The 16,170-nt window shown below is 58.3% G+C and overlaps 1 protein-coding gene across 1 annotated transcript; it reads right to left on the bottom strand.

The window, feature by feature from the left end:
* Positions 1 to 913: 913 nt before the first annotated feature.
* Positions 914 to 14,750, bottom strand: CHRNB4 (cholinergic receptor nicotinic beta 4 subunit). The gene is made up of 6 exons (XM_012929651.2): positions 14,608 to 14,750; positions 10,449 to 10,597; positions 6,846 to 6,890; positions 6,393 to 6,502; positions 4,910 to 5,894; positions 914 to 1,516 (listed from the first exon to the last, which is right to left on the bottom strand). The coding sequence occupies exons 1-6, from the start codon at positions 14,660 to 14,662 to the stop codon at positions 1,394 to 1,396; spliced, it is 1,467 nt and encodes a 488-aa protein (XP_012785105.2). The 5' UTR covers positions 14,663 to 14,750; the 3' UTR covers positions 914 to 1,393.
* Positions 14,751 to 16,170: the final 1,420 nt, after the last annotated feature.

Genomic DNA, 16,170 nt, shown 5'->3' with positions numbered 1-16,170 from the left:
GGAAAGCAGCAGAGTGCTTGGGCCTCTGCACCCTGTGGGAGACCCAGAGGAAGCTCCTGGCTTTGGATCTTATGGGAGACCCAGAGGAAGTTCCTGGCTCCTGGCTTTGGACCAGCTCAGCTCTGGCTGTTGAAGCCGCTTGGGAAGTGAACCAGCAGATGGAAGATCTTTATGTCTCCTTCTGTCTGTAAAATCTTTCAAATAAGAATAAATAAATGTTTAAACACACACACATACATCCATACCAAGTGGCCCACTTACCATACCTGGCAGTATTTATTGGGAGAAATGGAAACATTCAACCATGCACAGCTCCAGACACAACTGGGTACAGTGATTTTACTCATCGATCCAAACCGGAGCCAGGATGCGCTTCGACGCATGCGCAAGGGGCTATGCTCAGCCTCCTGAACCAGCAAGGTCAAACCGCGGGAGGCTTCAAACACCTCCGGATGGAAAGCAAGCAGGCTGCAAAGCCTGTGTATGTGTGAGGACATTGAGAAAGCCTGGCAGCGGAGCCTGGAAGAAGTCTTAGAAGGGGTGCCTGAGCCTTAAGGAGGTGTAGGAGGCAGGGGCCCGAGCATTGGCTCAACTGACTAATCCCAGGCGCCAGGATCCCATGTGGTTTGTGTCGTGGCTGCTCCACTTCTCATCCGGCTCCCTGCCTGTGGTCTGGGAAAGCAGTCAAGAAAAGCCTTGGGATCCTGCACCCACATGGGAGACCCAGGAGAAGCTTCTGGTTAGTGGTTTCAGCTCAGCTCAGCTCTGACCAGTGTGGCCATTTGGGGAATGAACCAGTAGATGGAAGATCTTTCTGTCTCTCCTTCTCTCTGTAAATCTGCCTTTAAAAATAATAATAAAAGGAAGAGTAGGACTCACGTATTCATTCAACAATTTATTGGGCACCATCAGACTGCCCAGGCCCTGTGGATTCTGCTTTCATGGAGTTCCCTCTCCGTGGGTGACCAAGGAGGGCTGCTCAGAGGAGGTGACTGGAGAGCACAGCCACAGGTAAGGGCTCTGAGACCAGGAGCATCCCCGGAGCGTGGGGATGCCAAGGATGCAGGGATGGGCCAGGGCATGGGCAGATGTGCACAAGACGGAGTTGCTGCGGGCAGCCGTGTCCTCCCCAGCGCTGGTGCAGGAAGCCCGGTCTGTGGGAAGTTCTCCATGGCCATGTCCACCTGCAGGGGGTCTCTCCAAGGCACTCCGAAGAGATAGTGTCGCTGGCAGCATGGCTGCAGTGATGGGGGCCGTGGCCGATGTCACTTGTCCACTGAGGGCCTCACCAGCCCTGACCTAGCAGTAGACAGCCTCCGTGTCCACGCTCAGCTCTCACCTCTCTCCCCCAGGGGACCATGGGCACGTCAGCAGCCTAGGCCCACTCGGAAAGCTAGTGGGTCTGGAAGAGGGGGGGCAGGAAGAGCCCCACGGTGCCCAGGACACACACAAACACAAAGACCCACAGGAACAGCCGGTCGACCACCATGGCCACATACTTCCAGTCTTCAACCACCTGCAGGCAGACAGCGAGCTGGTTACAGGTGCACAGTTCTGCCTCTGCCCATGCCACGCACGCACTCCCCAACACCTCCTGGCACCCCTCTCCCCCCATGCCATTCCGGGGAGCTTGGGCTGAAAGATGGCAGGGATGTGAGGTGCCGTTCAAGTCACATTCGGGAGCCCTGAGAAGTCCGTGGAAACAGCAAGTGAATGCCATGATGGGAAGACTGCACAGATTATTTTTAAAAATGTTGACCTCAGAACAGACTTGTCTTCTGACATTGTTTTTCCTCATGCACTTTTTGGGGGGTCCCTGCCTGTGCCACCTGGTGACAAATAAAGGGGGTGAGGCTGCTGCTTCTTGCATTCACCCCAAACCCTCTCTACCTGGAGGGAGACTTGGGGTACACCTAGCCCGGGGCAGCGGTCACAGAGGCAGGGGAGCTTGAAGAACATCTAGAACGCCATCCACCCCTCCGTTCCCTTGCATTCACAGTTTCCTCTAAGACTTTTCTGCTGTCTCAGCTGAGCCATCCCTCTTCCTAGTCTGAGACTTGCCCATGGCTGTGGCTTCCAGAGGTGTTACACCTGCCAGCCTCCTCGCCCCCAGCAGCCTGCACAGCCCTGACCTGGTGTGGTCCCCAGGGTGCAAAAATGTGGGCAGCAGCTGGCAAGCTGACGTCAGTGACCTGATTTGCCAGGGCCCCATTAGAGGCATGAGTCTCCCTCCAGGATAGTTGGGTCTCAGGCCAACAGCCCCCACGGCTCCAGCCACACTCCACTGTTGCCTGCCTCCCTTCCCAGTTATTCTGGGCTGCTTTGTGCCAACCCCAATTACAAATGGCTCTTGTTTTTCTTTTTGGGGTGTGTGTATGCTTCCCCCCCAACCTCTTTTTGGATGTCCAGGCTATTAATAGCAACCTGCTAATCACCGGGGAAGGCGCAAGTGCTGGGGAAAGCATAGCAGGAGCTGGCTGGGCATGGACCGGCCCTGGCACAAAGAAAGTCCAGCACGTGCTCAGGGCAGGTGGGGAGGGGTAGTCAGAGGGGGGTTACCTCAGAGCCTGGCTCTGCCTTGGACCAGCTGTGTGTCCTGGGCAAGTCAGAGAACCTCTCTGAGCCTTGCTCCCCTCGAAGTGCGCTGGGGCCTCATCATAGGCTTGGGGGAGGGTTAGCGGGAACGTGTGTGTGCTGGGGCTTCATGGATGCCAGTAATGACAACAGCAGCCAGTCCTGCCTGGCCCCGAGCCTCACGAGGCTGGCCATGAATGCGGCTCTGGGTGCCCACGGTTGGGGAGGCCACCAGAAGCGTGAGCTCAGCGTGTCTGCCAGATGGCCATGTGAGGTGGGCAGGAGACCAGCACAGAGCCACCTCTGCTGCGGGCTCACCAGCCTCAGGGTTTTTCGCCTGATAAGACAGGCTCCTGGACATCCCCCCAGAGATCATGGTTCCGGCCCCAAAGCTGGAATTTGGAACTACAAGTGGTTCTCTTGTAGTCATGGGGCAAGGGCGGGTCACATATTAATGTTTGGGAGCCAATGACTGCATTAGGGGAGGCAGAGCTACTGAGAACTAAACTGCAGGCTGGCACAGTCACATCCAACTTCTAGAAGTTTCTTCTGGCAATCCTGTGGAGCCGCACTTTCCGACTTAAGATGCTTAAGGCTCTCTTGGGGGGGGGTGGGAGTGGGGTGGGAGTTGGGGGTAAAATGCTGATCCAGTAGGGGGAGGTGGTGGGGACTCTGCACTCCTAAACACGTCCCCAGGTGCTGCTGCCAGCCCACGCCCAGACTCTGCAAATGATGCTGTGTGACAGACAGCGCTTCGACAGGTTCTGGAGGGCCTGGCACTACGGCGTAGCCTGTGAGGCCAGCAACCAGCATGAATACTTGTTCCTGTCCTGGATGCTCCATTTCTGATCCAGCTCCCTGCTACTGTGCCTGGGAGAAGCAGCAGAAGGATGGCCCCAAGTGTTTGAGACCCTGCCACCCCACATGGGAGACTTGCTGTAGCCACCTGGAGAGTGATCCAGCAGATGGAAGGTCTGTCTCTCTCATCCTCTCTCCCTGTAAATATATATGCATTTTTTTTTTTTACAAGTTGATGAAAGGGGGCTGGGAACTGTGAGTTTATTTTGGTGCAAAATCCAATTGTGAAGCTCAACTGGTATTTTCATCCTACTCCATGTATGATGCAAAAAAAAAAAAAAAAAAGCACCAGAATAGACTCTTGCTTCTGAATTGCACCAGGCACTGTCTCACGCCTGACAGCCCACGTGTCCAAACTTCATTCCTCTCCTCTGCACACGGCACACTGGGAGTGCGCAGGTCTGTTTTCTGTGCGTGCTTCCCAGGGGAGGTGAGCTGCAGACAGACACCCCCGCAATGGGAAGACCCTGCAGACATTTCCACAGCCCTGCCATGCTCTGCTGTGTTGCTAGCACATGTGCACACTGTCTGATCTGGTTCAAGTGTTGAAACGAGCAGGGAGCTCACACTGCCCGGCTCGGCTGTGTGTGCAAACAGCTCCTAGGCCCCGCTGCCCCGTGTCTGCAGCAATCCAGATTACCCTGGGGCCATAACAGACTGCGGTCGGGGGCAGATGTCCTGGTGCCCCAGCTCTCCCCCTCCATCCCACTGTGTTCTCCGATGCCCTTGAGCTTCCCAGCAGGTGCCTGCCTGACCATTGTGTCCGAAGACTTTCTCCAGCCCTGAGGGTGCCTGTGCTCAAGGCCCGGGCACAGGAGCTGGTGATGGCTGGTCGTGAGGCTTGGGTGGTAACGCAGGTAACCCCTGGACAGCCACACTGCAGCCCATCGCCAGTGTGCCATCCCCTGCCTCGCTTTCCCCCCTTCCTTCCTAGGCTAGATAGGAAGCCCTTTCCCTTAATAACCCACCAACACCCAGGTTCCCATCTCAGGGTCTGCTTTCGGGGAGACCCGAGCGGCACACAGTAAGGCTGCTGGTGCGCCCACCCACGCCCGCAGCTACCATTTCCCTCGTGCATTCCGGTGCAGGGAGCTGGAGCAGCTCCATCTCCGGGGCGTTAACTCTGGGACAAGGGCGGGACTAAGGTGGGGTCTGGTCAGGCGTGGAAGGGGGCGGGGCCTGACTGTGGTAGGGGTTGGGGTGTGGTCCAGCCAGGAGGGTGGGGCCAGCTTGCGACGGGGCGGGGCGTGGGTGTGGCCGGGTGGGCTCTGAGTGTCGTAGGGAATGGGTGTGGGTTAGTGAGGAGGGCGGGGCCAGGTCGTTCCTGGGGGTGGGAAGGAGGCGGGGCCTGACAGGGCTGGGGCGGGGCCTGAACGTGGCTCGGGGGCGTGTGGTAGGGAAATGGGGCGTGGCCTAGCATGGCTGGGGCGGGGCCATGCTGTGACGGGGAGTGTCCGGGGCGGGGCCTGCCACTTACACTCTGGGCCTGGTCGTCGCTCCTCATGTGGCGCGCTATGAAGCTGACGCCCTCCAGGGCGTCCTGCACGTCCTGCCGGAACCTCCCGGACGCCCGGGGCCTGCACTCCCGGGAGAGCCCCGCGGTGGTGTCGGAGCCTGGAGGAGACTTGGGCGCGGGGTTGACGAAGTACATGGGGTTCCCGAAGAGGTTGGAGGGGCCGCCGGCAGAGGCGGCCTGGGGCGCACGGCGGCCGCGGGCTGAGGGGGCCCGCGCGGGGCCACCGTGGGGGTCACCGCCGCTGTCGGGGCCGGCGGGCCGCGTCATGAAGAGGAAGGCGGGCAGCTTGTGCAGGAAGCAGCGCTGGACCCAGGGCGCCATGGTGTGCGTGCTGGGCGAGCGGTGGTGCACGTTGAGCACGCACACGCTGGTGACGATGGAGAAGGTGACCAGCACCATGGTGAACATGAGGTACTTGCCGATGAGGGGCACGTCCAGCGAGGTGGGCGGCACGATCTTGGAGATGAGCAGCAGGAAGACGGTGAGGGCCAGCAGCACCGAGATGCACAGCGTCATCTTCTCGCCGCAGTCGGACGGCAGGTAGAAGACCAGGATGGCCAGCGAGGTGATGAGCACGCACGGCACGATGAGGTTGATGGTGTAGAAGAGCGGCTTGCGGCGGATGATGAAGTCGTAGGACACGTCCACGTAGGTGGGGTCGTGCGGGTCCACCGTCCGGCGCCCGGGGAGGGCCACGATGTCCCACTCGCCGCTGGGCGTGAAGTCGTCCACCCTGGCCCAGGGTGACATGAGCAGAATGTCGATCTCCGTGTGGTCGTAGGTCCAGGAGCGGAACTTGAGCGTGCAGTTCTGCTGGTCGAAGGGGAAGTGCCGCACCTCGATCTTGCAGGCGCTCTTGTAGATGGCCGGCGGCAGCCACTGGATGCTGCCATTGGAGCGCACCACCACGTTGGTGTAGACCGACACCTCGTAGGTCCCGTCGGCGCTGGGGGGTGACGGGGTGAGAGAGACAGGGCAGAGGGTGGGGCAGGTGCAGGTGGGGAACTCTGCACCCCAAAACGAGGTCTGCTCTAAAGAGTTTGTTGTGCCCACTTTGCAGGGAGGAAAATCAAGGCTTCCACGTGGTTAAGTGACCACTTCCAGAGGCAAAACCTTAGAGGAAGAGTTGAACTCCAGCCTGGCTTTTCCTTCCTCAGTCACTTCCTGATAAGCGTCAAAATCTCTTTTCACCTCCTTAGGGTCCCTGTGCACCTGCAGGTCGGTGATCCCCAGGCAGCCCCCACCAAACGACTGACGCTTCAGTGGAAAGGACAGGGCAGGGCGCAGTTCAGCTGAGCCTGGGGGACTTGGGCCAGGCCCCTTCCCCTCCCTGTCTGGCCTTCTGATCCCTGCCCCCAACCCCAACAAAGGGTGGTGGCTTCTGCTCACTCCATTTTCCTCCCAGCCTACATTGCAGCGCTCCGCCCCCACCCCTGCCACTCACTTGTTGTAAAGCACAATGTCCGGCAGCCAGACGCGCTTGGCCGGGATCCGCAGGATGTTGACGCCCTCATAGCGGGAGCTGTCCCAGGCCAGGCGGTAGTCAGTCCATTCCTGGAGCACAGAGAAGGCCCTTCCCCGTCACAGGGGGAGCTGGAGCCAGGGACCCTGGCAGCGGGGGCCTGTCACTGGGTGGGGTAGTGCTTGGGGCCAGGGACCCTAACAACAGGGGCCTGTCACTGGCCGGGGGAGCTTGGGGCCAGGGACCCTGGCAGCAGGGGCCTGTCACTGGCAGGGGGGAAGCTTGGGGTCAGGGACCCTGGCAGTGGGGACCTGTCAATGGGTGGGGTGGAGTTTAGGGCCAGGGACCCTGGCAGTGGGGACCTGTCACTGGCAGGGGAGGGGAACCTGGGGCCAGGGACCCTCGCAGCAGGTGGGAGCAAGTGGGGGCACTCACCTGTTTCAGCCAGACGTTGGTGGTCATGATCTGTTCTCGCTCATTCTGCAGAGGCAAGGGGGAACTATGAATTAGTTGGGAAGGAGCAGCCCTCCCAGATGGGGCCAGCCAGCATCATGCAAAAGGCTGTTTTGGGCTCCTGACTTCCCGTAGGCCCAACTCTAGCTATTACGGCCATCTGGGACATGAATCAGCATATGGAAGTTCCTCTCCTCCCTTAACTGCTTCTCGAGTAAATAAATAAGTATTTTAAAAGAAATATAAAAAGAAAAAATAGAATATAAAGTAAAAAGAAGTTGGGCCCAGCATGCTGGGTCAATTGGCTACTCCTCTATTTGCAAGCACTGGGATCCCAAGTGGGTGCCTGGGAAAGCAGTTGAGGATGGTCCAAAGCCTTGGGACCCTACACCCATGTGGGAGACCTGAAAGAAGCTCCTGGCTCCTGGCTTTGGATCAGCTTAGCTCCGGCTATTGCGGCCATTTGGGGAGTGAACCAGTGGGTCAAAGATCTTTCTGTCTCTCCTCTCTGTAAATCTGCCTTTTCAATAAAAATAAATCAATCTTCAGAAAAAAATAGAAGACTGTGGGGGTGGGGGAGGCGGATCAAGACTATTACAGGTCTGACAGCCTGGTTACAGTTTACACTGTGACCTGCACAGATCTCATGTATAACAAAGGTGTCATAAACCTCCTGTCAAGCTATCACCCAACACATTCTCTCATGCCTCACCCTGCCCCCCAACTCTCCTTCATGCCCCCTAGCAGCTGCTGAATGTGTCTGAGGTACAGGGCTATGGGTCCCAGCCCCTCTCCGAAAAGCTGCTCCCAAGCCCGCTTCCCTCACCCAGCACTGGGCCTGTTCTCTAGAAATTTCCACCTGTAAACTGTGCTGATAACAAGGAAGATAAGCACCCGGACCGAGTTCCAAGCTCTCAACAACATGACAGCACCCAGTAGAAGAAGCAGGTGGGGGCAAAAGGAGCAGGCTGGCAGCTGTGTCCCTGCCTCCTCTGGTGGCATCTGTCCCCCCAGGGGACATCCAGAGCGGGACTGGCATGGGCGGGCAGCCTGAGCCTGCCCCCTCCCTGGGTGGTACCAGCTGGGGTCATCTCATTAAGCAAGCAGCCCTTGGCCAGTCTCAGATGCCAGCAAGCTTGGGCTGGCCTGGCTGGGAGCTCTTTCTCCCGGTCTAGCTCGCAAAGGACAGAGACAGAGCTTTGGGCTGTGCTTCCTCGTTGGGGACAGTGAGGCCAGCTGCTAACTTGGCCACAATCTTCTTGAGTGGGGACTGGGTTTGTGGAGGCCAGCGGTGCCGGGGACAGAGGCTGGGGTTGGGGTGGGGAAGGAAGGAGGTAGCCACCCGACCGGAAGAGGCTCAGCTTCTCTGCTTGCCCTGACCTCTCCGCTAGGTAGACACTGTCCTCCGAGCTGTCGCCAGGGGCCGGGCTGTAACCCTAGGGGTAGGGGAAGGATGGCAGTGGGCCATGGGCCGCTAGTGTACCTGCAACTGAGAACAGAAGGGGATCCCATGGCACCCCACTCCACACACATTTATGAAGACCTAACAGCCGGTTATCAGCTTCTGCTCATTGTTATTAAAATACTTGAAGTAAGCTTACCCAGGAGGGAGGGAGGCTGACCTTGGCCTATGGTCAGTGGGCCCCCTGGAAGTGGCATTCCTGCTGGTAGAGTGCCGGGGTGAGAGGGAACAGGTGTGTGTCTGCCTAGTCTCTGTGGTCTTACTCATGGGTGCTGCGTCCTAATGACCCCTGTCCGTTAGATCTCGTCACCTCCCAGAGGCCCTGCCTCCCACGCCAAGAGCCAATGAGGTTTCTGTCTTCTTCGTTCTATTCATACAAACCTTTAATCCAGAGGCCTCCTGAAGGATGTTTCTCATTCAAACTCACAACCAATTGGCAGCACAGTCCAACCTGTTTCTCCCACAATGCATGCCTTGTCTGCACCTGACACCCCTGGCTATCCAGACTTCCAACCACCTGCTTAACAGGTGCAGCCTGTGTTCTTGAACCTGCTCCTACAACCGGGCCTCTGTGCCCCCGTAGACCCCCCCAACCTGGTTCCTATTTGCCCTCCAAGAAGTAGGGGAGATGAGAGTTATCTTTTGGGACTGGGGACCAGAAGGAAACGCTTCCAGCCACACTGGATGGAGATGCGGCTGAGCAGGCTCTCCAGTGGACCTCTGGGCCACCTACGCAGCTGTGCACCCTGCCTGACCCTCCTGTTGCTTCCTTCACAGTCCATGGCCTCATCAGACACCGGAAACCCACACACCCCTCCCTCACCCCTTGTTGGTGAGTCTAGCCCGTCTCCAGCCAACGATTAGTTGCCCAAGTGCCGGCATCCCATATGGGCACCAGTTCAAATTCTAGCTGCTCCCCTTCCCATCCAGCTCCCTGCTAATGCCCCTGGGAAAGCAGCAGAGGATGGCCCAAGTGCTTGAGCCCCTGCACCCACATGGGAGACTCAGAAGAAGCCCCCCGCGCTTGACTCCTGGCTTCAGTTCAGTCAGGCCTGTTGTAGCGGGGCTCTTTATGGCCATTTAGGGAGTAAACCAGTGGATAGAAGATTCTCTTTCTAGCTCTGCCTTACAAATAAATAAAATAAATGCTGATATATAAAAAGGATCATTAGGGTTTGGACATGAAGCGCAGCCCTGGCCAATGAGAGGGGCTGCCAAGGTCAAGGCCTGGTGTGCTGGTTAAGACCCTTGTAAGAGGCCCAAGCCCCATACCAGAGTAAGTGTCTGGTCCAAGCCCCGGCTCCCCCACCTCTAAGCCAGCTCCCTGCGAGGGCACATCTTAGAAGGTAACAGGTAATGGCACCAGTGCTTGGGTCCCTGTCACCTACGTGAGACACCTGGATGGAGTTCCAGGGCCCTAAACTTGTCCTGTCCTATCCCCTGGCTGTTGTGGATATGCAGGAAGCAAACTAGCAAATGGAAGGGCTCCATGTGGTCTCTCCCATCTGTCCACCTTTTGAATAAAACAAACACACATATATAATTAAAAAAAATTTTTTTTAAAGAAACCCAGAGAAAATGATTTGTCACTTCCAGCCACAGGTCGTTCAGGCTTGTAGCTACGACTGCCATCCTGTGGCTGGGAGGGACATAAAGGAGAAGTGTGGGTGTGACACGGCTGGCTTCCCACCAAGACAAAACAGGTGAATTCAGAAGTGACACCCCCCGCTGGAATCGCTGACCTCTCTCGTTCTGCATGTTCACTGTCGAGCCACACCCCGGGCCCAGTGCATGCTCTGTGACCTGAAGCCGCCACATTTCAGGCCTTGACTGAGAGCCTGGTTTGCAGAGCCTGCAGGCACAAGTGCCCCACACCATGGGCAGGGCCTTCCAGAGCAGAGAGCCCAGCACTCTCGGATCGAAGGGCTCAGAACTCAGGGGACCAAGGGCAGGGCTGTCAACCTTCACTCACTGCCCAGTGTCAAGATCCAGGGATACATCTAGGGTCCAGCCTCTTAATCTGATAGTTCAGGAAAGCTTGAATCACCTGGCTCTGGGCCCTGCATGCTCCAACAGCCACGCATGCTCTCTCTCTCTATATCCCTCCTGTCCGCATCACCTACCACACTGATGAGCTGGGCCAGCAACAGCTGCAAGTGGATGGAGATGAGCTGCGAGGAGCTGGTGGCTGGGCGGATCAGGTTGTTGTAGCGTGTCTTGTTCAGGAGGTCGTCCATCAGCTTCTCCTCGGCATTGGCCAAGCGGCCATCCCCTGGGAACACACACACACACACCAAAGAGCCAGACCACTAGGGCTGGGGCAGCCTTGAGAGCTAGGCTGTCCACACCCTTGGGGGAGGGGCCGACTGGAGCCTGGCAGCCTCTCCTTAGAGGCTTCAAATTGAATACAAAGGGACTACCCCACTCCCTAAGAATTTCTTTGAATGGCAGAGTTACAGAAAGGGAGACAGAGAGCTCTTCCATCTGCTGGTTCGCTCCCCCAAATGGCCACATTAGCCAGGACTAGGCCAGGATGAAACCAGTGGTTAGGAACTTATTCTAGGTCTCCCACACAAGCGCAAGGCCCCAAGCACTTGGGGCATACTCTGAAGCTTTACCAGACCATAAGCAGGAAACTGGATTGGAAGTGGAGCAGCCAGAACTCGAACTGGTGCCCATATGAGATGTTGCCATGCAGGCAGCAGCTTAACACAACGCTGGCCCTGGAGTAAAATTTTTTTTTTTGTTCAAGATTTATTTTTATATATTTAATAGGCAGTTACAGAGAGTGGGTAAGCAGAAGTGGAGTGAGGGAGAAGAAGAGAGGGAGAGAGAGAGATTTCACTCACTGGTTCATCTCCCAAATGGTCACAATGGCTGGGGCTAGGGCAGGCTGAAGCCCGGAGCCAGGAGCTCCATCTTGGTCTTCCATGTGGATGGTCCCAAGTAGGAGCCCCCCTCATTCATGCTAACACCGGCTGCCTCCAAGGGGCTCCTAACCAGAAAACTAGGACAAGAGTGCAACTGGAACCTTGGACCCTGCCACCCTGAGAGGTGAGCACCCACGTAACATCTGGAGTTTTATTCTCTGAAAGGCAGAATGACAGAAGGCTCTTCTATGCACTGGTTCTCCCTCCCCCAGGTGCTCCCACCAGGCAGGGCTCTGTCAGGTCAAAGTTAGGAGGCTGGAACTCCATCAGAGTTTCCCACGTGGGGGGTGGGGGAGGGGTGGGAGCCCTTGATTGCTCCCACACTGCCTCCCAGGATGTGCACACTGGGAGCAGCATCCCAGCCCAGGCACTCCCACACGGCATGTGTGTGTCCCAAGGGACAGCTGAGCCACTGTGGCCAAGTGGGGTCATTGTCACTAGACCAAACACCTCCCCAACATCCCACAAACCAGAGCTCAGCTATCTGCCGGAGACTGTACCTCTTCCCTCCCTCGCTCCCTCTGGCCATAAACCCCTCCTCGCTCTGAGCATCTCCTCCTCCTCCAGCTGGGGGGCGCCAACTCCTCATCCCTCCCTTGGTTCATCAGAGAGGCCACCCCAGGCCAGCTGTTCTGTTTTCCATGTCCCTTGGGGCTCCTCATGAGAGACCTGCAGAATGCATGATCCCTGTGAGCCGCCAGGTGCAGGGACCCAGCCCTGCTGCAGCCTCCTTGGGTGGGGGACCTAGGACCACCATCCCCCTACAGCCTCAGGGCTGTTTCCATTCTCTTCCCACGTGGACTTCATCTCTTCTCCCTTGGGTGTCTGAGGGCACAAGCCAGGTTCACCTTGTGAGCTCTGAGGTCGGCAGAGAGCATGGGTGTGGGGGAGGGGATGGAGACGGGTGGTACCTTGGAAAGAGGAAGACTCTGGGGAAGGCCAGGACCTCTGAATGGGAAAGCCCAGCAGCAAGGAAAAAGACAGAGAGAGGAAGCAGTGCTGAGCGCAAGAGCTGGTTGGCAGAGGGAGAAAAAAAGTAAGACAGGGATGCTGGCCAGGGCAGTGCCTGGGTCACCAGGCCCCAGTGCTCTGGTCACACACATCCTCCCACCCATGGCCATCTGTGAGTCCCGCCCAATCTCCACCTCTGAAAAGGGCCAGGAAGCCCAGAGTTCTCGCTGGACGCTAGGCCCCGGGCTGGGAGCAGCAGCCACTGCCCCACTGACTGCACGCAGGGGCTTTCCAACTCGCTGCCCATCTGGAGCAGATGCAATATTTAGCGCCTTGCAAGACGCTCCCCATGGACCCACGCACCTGCTGCCAGCCGCCCCTCCCCCACACAGCCCCGGGGGGCTCTGCAGAGGGGAATCCTGGGGAAGCTTGGCCTAGATTCTCAGCCTCTCATACCCAGAACCCCTCTCCTGGAGGCCAGCTGCTTCAATACCCGGCGAGGCTGGCCTAGCCTTGGAGCTCTACCGGGCCGCCCCCTGCAGGATTGCTTTAGTATAGCATCTAGGCTGGCCACCACCTCTGACCCTCCCTGCTAGACAAGGCTGGGTCCAGGCCTGGCCAGGCTGGGCTCCACCTCACTGCAGCCCCAGGGGGCTGCTCCAACCAGCTTATTCTGGGGGGCTCTCAGAGCTCCTACCCCGGCCCTAGGCACACCTGGCATGCTCAGGTTACAAAGTCAGTCCTGCCTTTCTGGAATTCAGCTGATGACCTTGAGGGACGAAGCTCTGTCATGATAATCAGCCATGGGGTCCTGTCAGAAGTCCCAAAACCGCAGGTCATCTTCCCCCTGCCCCGCTCCATTTAGCAGCTGTGGAAACTGGTCCCCAAGAGAACAGGAGGGCATTCAAGGACACCCCCACAAAGCAAGTCAGAGGCAGAGTCAGGCCTGGGAGCTGCCTCCATACACAGCCCTCTTGGACCCATGTTTCTGCTTGTGACTGTGCGTGGAGGTGGGGGCAGGAGGAAAAGCGCTGCTGTGAGGATTGAGACATACTCCTCTCACCCCAAGAGTGTGTGTTGGAGGGGATGGACCCAGAGCAGCACATGTGGGGGTTGAGTGGAGCCCACAAGACCGGGGCGACCCTTCACCATCACACCTGGTCCAGAAGAGGACTAACACAGGAATCTCAGCCCAGCCCTCATACTCACAGGCCACCACTAGGGGCCAGTCTCCACCTGCAATTCTGATGAGGAGTGGGCACCACTAGTCCAGCTCCGGGAGGGGGTTCCTTTTCCTGGAAAACTTGCTCTTCCAGCAGCCAGACACCAGAGGGTTCAGCATGGGATGCATTTCCCATTGCAAACGTGGACTTGGACACAGCGTCTCGGGGGCGTGCAAGCCTTTGAAGGGGTGAGATGGACAACCCCGGTGGGTGTGTGCCTTTAGCTGGCAAGTCAATCAAGAAGTGCCTGAGTCCTGTGTGTGAAAAGGCAGCTACTGGAGTTTTCCTTACCTGGATGGCAGGACACATGTAGATTCCCAGGTACCATTTCCTGAAATCCCACACCCCTGAGCTTACAGTGGGGTTCAGGAGTCTGCACGGAGGACCACACTTTAATAAGCCCTGCAGGGCTGGAGCTGTGGCAAAGTTGGTTAAGTCTCCACCTGTAGGGTCAGCATCCCCTATCAGAGCCTGTTTGGGTCCCGGCTCCTCCACTTCCGATCCAGCTCCCTGTTAGTGCACCTAGGAAAGCAGTAGAGGATGGCCCACGTGTTTTTGGCCCCTGCATCCACGCGGGGAGACCCAGAAGAAGCTCCTGGCTTCAGCCTGCCCCCAGCTCTGGCCATTGGGGCCATTGGAGGGTGAACCAGTGGATGGAAAATCTGTCTCTCCTTTTCTCTCTGTAACTCTGCCTTTCAAAAAAAAAATTAAATTATTACTATTTTTTTAAAAAAGAAACCTTGTCATGACCCCCAGGCACACCTGAGTCCCCCAGGACATAGGTCTACCATCGCTGTAGAACTGATGGGGAAACTGAGGCAGGAGGGGCGAAGAAAGGCATGGGTGCAGGGTCGCCTAGCAGGGAGGGGCACCCGCCGTGCGTTCCTGGATGCGGAGCGCGCCCTTCACCGGCGGAGGGGGTGACCCTGCCTGGCTGCTCTGCTCAGGGCTCTGCCCCGCACCGCAGGGTCAGGGCGAGGTCGGTGGCAGCAGCCGCCCTGCGCGCGCAGCTCAGTGCAGACCCGAGCGAGGGGGGCCCAGGGTCCCACACCTCCCACGCCACGGCCCCACCCGCGCCCCCTCCCTCCATCCGGACCACCTCGGGGCCACTCCCCCCATCCACCCTCCACCTGTAGCCGGATCTGCCCCGCTCCCCCGCCCCTCGCCAGAGCACTCACCGCGCCCACCCAGGGCGAGCAGGCAGAAGAGGAGTAGGGGGTGCAGGGTCCGCATGGCAGCCGCCAGCTCTGCCGTCGGGCCCGGCGCCCAGAGCCGCGCCAGCCGCCGAGTGCCGCCCGGCCGGGTCCTGGAGGACAAGCGGCGCGGCTGCGAGTGCTCGGACTCCGCGCAGGGCCCCGCCGGGAGCCCCACCTCCTGGGGATGGGCGTGGCCACCCGGGGTGGGGTGGGGTGGGGGCGCCCAGGGCTGCTTGGGTGATGATGAGGGGCAGGGTGGGTCAGCTGTGGAGGCCCGGGGGTGTGCGGCTGATGAGCGCAGGGGTCGGGACTGCACCCCTGGGGTCTGGGGACCCGGCGAGACCTGGCAGGGCAGCTCCCCTCTCCTGCAGATCTGGGCCCTGTACGCGCAGCCCTGACCCCTGCAGACCAGGGCAAGGAGGGGCAGGGACAGGGGGCTGAGAAGGGCCCCTCCAAAGGCAGCCTAGCGCCTCCCTTTTTGGGCCTCTCCGCCCATGCCTTCCCTCTGGTCCTCCCCAAACCTTTCCCGCTGGCGTCTGATGTTCTGTCTGTCACATGACGTTGAAACAGCCACCATGTGGGTGCCAGGGAGCTGGCCTTGTCTTTGCAATGGGTCAGAGGATCTGGGGCTCTTCGCCAAGAATAGGCTTGACCGGAAGAGTAAATTTTCAGAGGCAGTGTGGGGTTGAGAAATCAGCTCATTCGAAACCCGAAACGAAATCCTGGCCGCTCAGGCAGGGTCAGGTCTTCTTGGGGGAAGAGGGCCTGGAAAGCCCTCTGCTGCAGGCTGGGAGTTTGAAGGTACCTGTCTCTGGGAAAGAGAAAGGGGTGGTGGGGAGTGGGGAACAATGCAAAAGAAGGAGGGAGAGAGGGGGTCTGCTGCTCTGGTTTGTCAGCTCTGCATCCTCCCCTAAGTGTCACCCAGTGCGCAGGAGCCCTAGAGAGCCACTGCGCTGTCAGGAGTTCAGCCAGCCAAGGTGGGCGGGGAGGAAGAGGGTGGATCCTGCCGCTGGGCAAGAAGGGTAGGACAAAGAAGCCGCCTTTGGGGCTCGTTGAGCTTGGAAATCAATACTGTACTGGCATCCCAATCAATCCTGGCAGGTGCTGGCATCCCCTGTGGATGCCAGTTCAAGTCGCTGATGCTCCACTTCTGCTTCAGCTCCCTGCTCAAGCGCCTAGGAAATCAGTGGGAGACAGCCCAAGTGCTTGGACCCCTGCAACCATGTGAGAGAGCCGGAAGAAGCTCCTGGCTTTAGACCCGCCTTCCTGGTCATCTGGGGGAGTGAACCAGAGAACAAACTCTATGTTTCCCTCCTCCCCCTGCCCCGCTGTCATGCTGCCTTTCAAGTAAATCCTTCCTGACAGTGATGAATTATGACTGGTTGAGTTCAACAGGCACTAGGAGTAGATACTGGAGGAGACGAGCAATCGATTGGGAAGCTTGGTGAGAAAGGGGTCACTTGAGGATACTCACTGATTGTTAGGGGGAGGGAGCATGAACTGTTCAGAGGAGGAGCTGGGCAGATTCCACCTGTGGATGACCGT

Source organism: Ochotona princeps, chromosome 6 (genome assembly GCF_030435755.1).
Source record: "Ochotona princeps isolate mOchPri1 chromosome 6, mOchPri1.hap1, whole genome shotgun sequence".
Taxonomy (NCBI): Eukaryota; Metazoa; Chordata; class Mammalia; order Lagomorpha; family Ochotonidae; genus Ochotona; species Ochotona princeps.
The sequence above is the reverse complement of the archived record's forward strand: the minus strand, read 5'-3'. Positions and strand labels throughout refer to the sequence as shown.

Coding starts and splice junctions, on each gene's coding strand:
- CHRNB4 (XM_012929651.2), bottom strand. CDS start 14,662: ATGCGGACCCTGCACCCCCTACTCCTCTTCTGCCTGCTCGCCCTGGGT. Junction 10,598..14,607: donor GCTCGCCCTGGGTGGGCGCG/GTGAGTGCTCTG, acceptor GTGTGTTCCCAG/GGGATGGCCGCTTGGCCAAT. Junction 1,517..4,909: donor GCGACGACCAGGCCCAGAGT/GTAAGTGGCAGG, acceptor GTCTGCCTGCAG/GTGGTTGAAGACTGGAAGTA.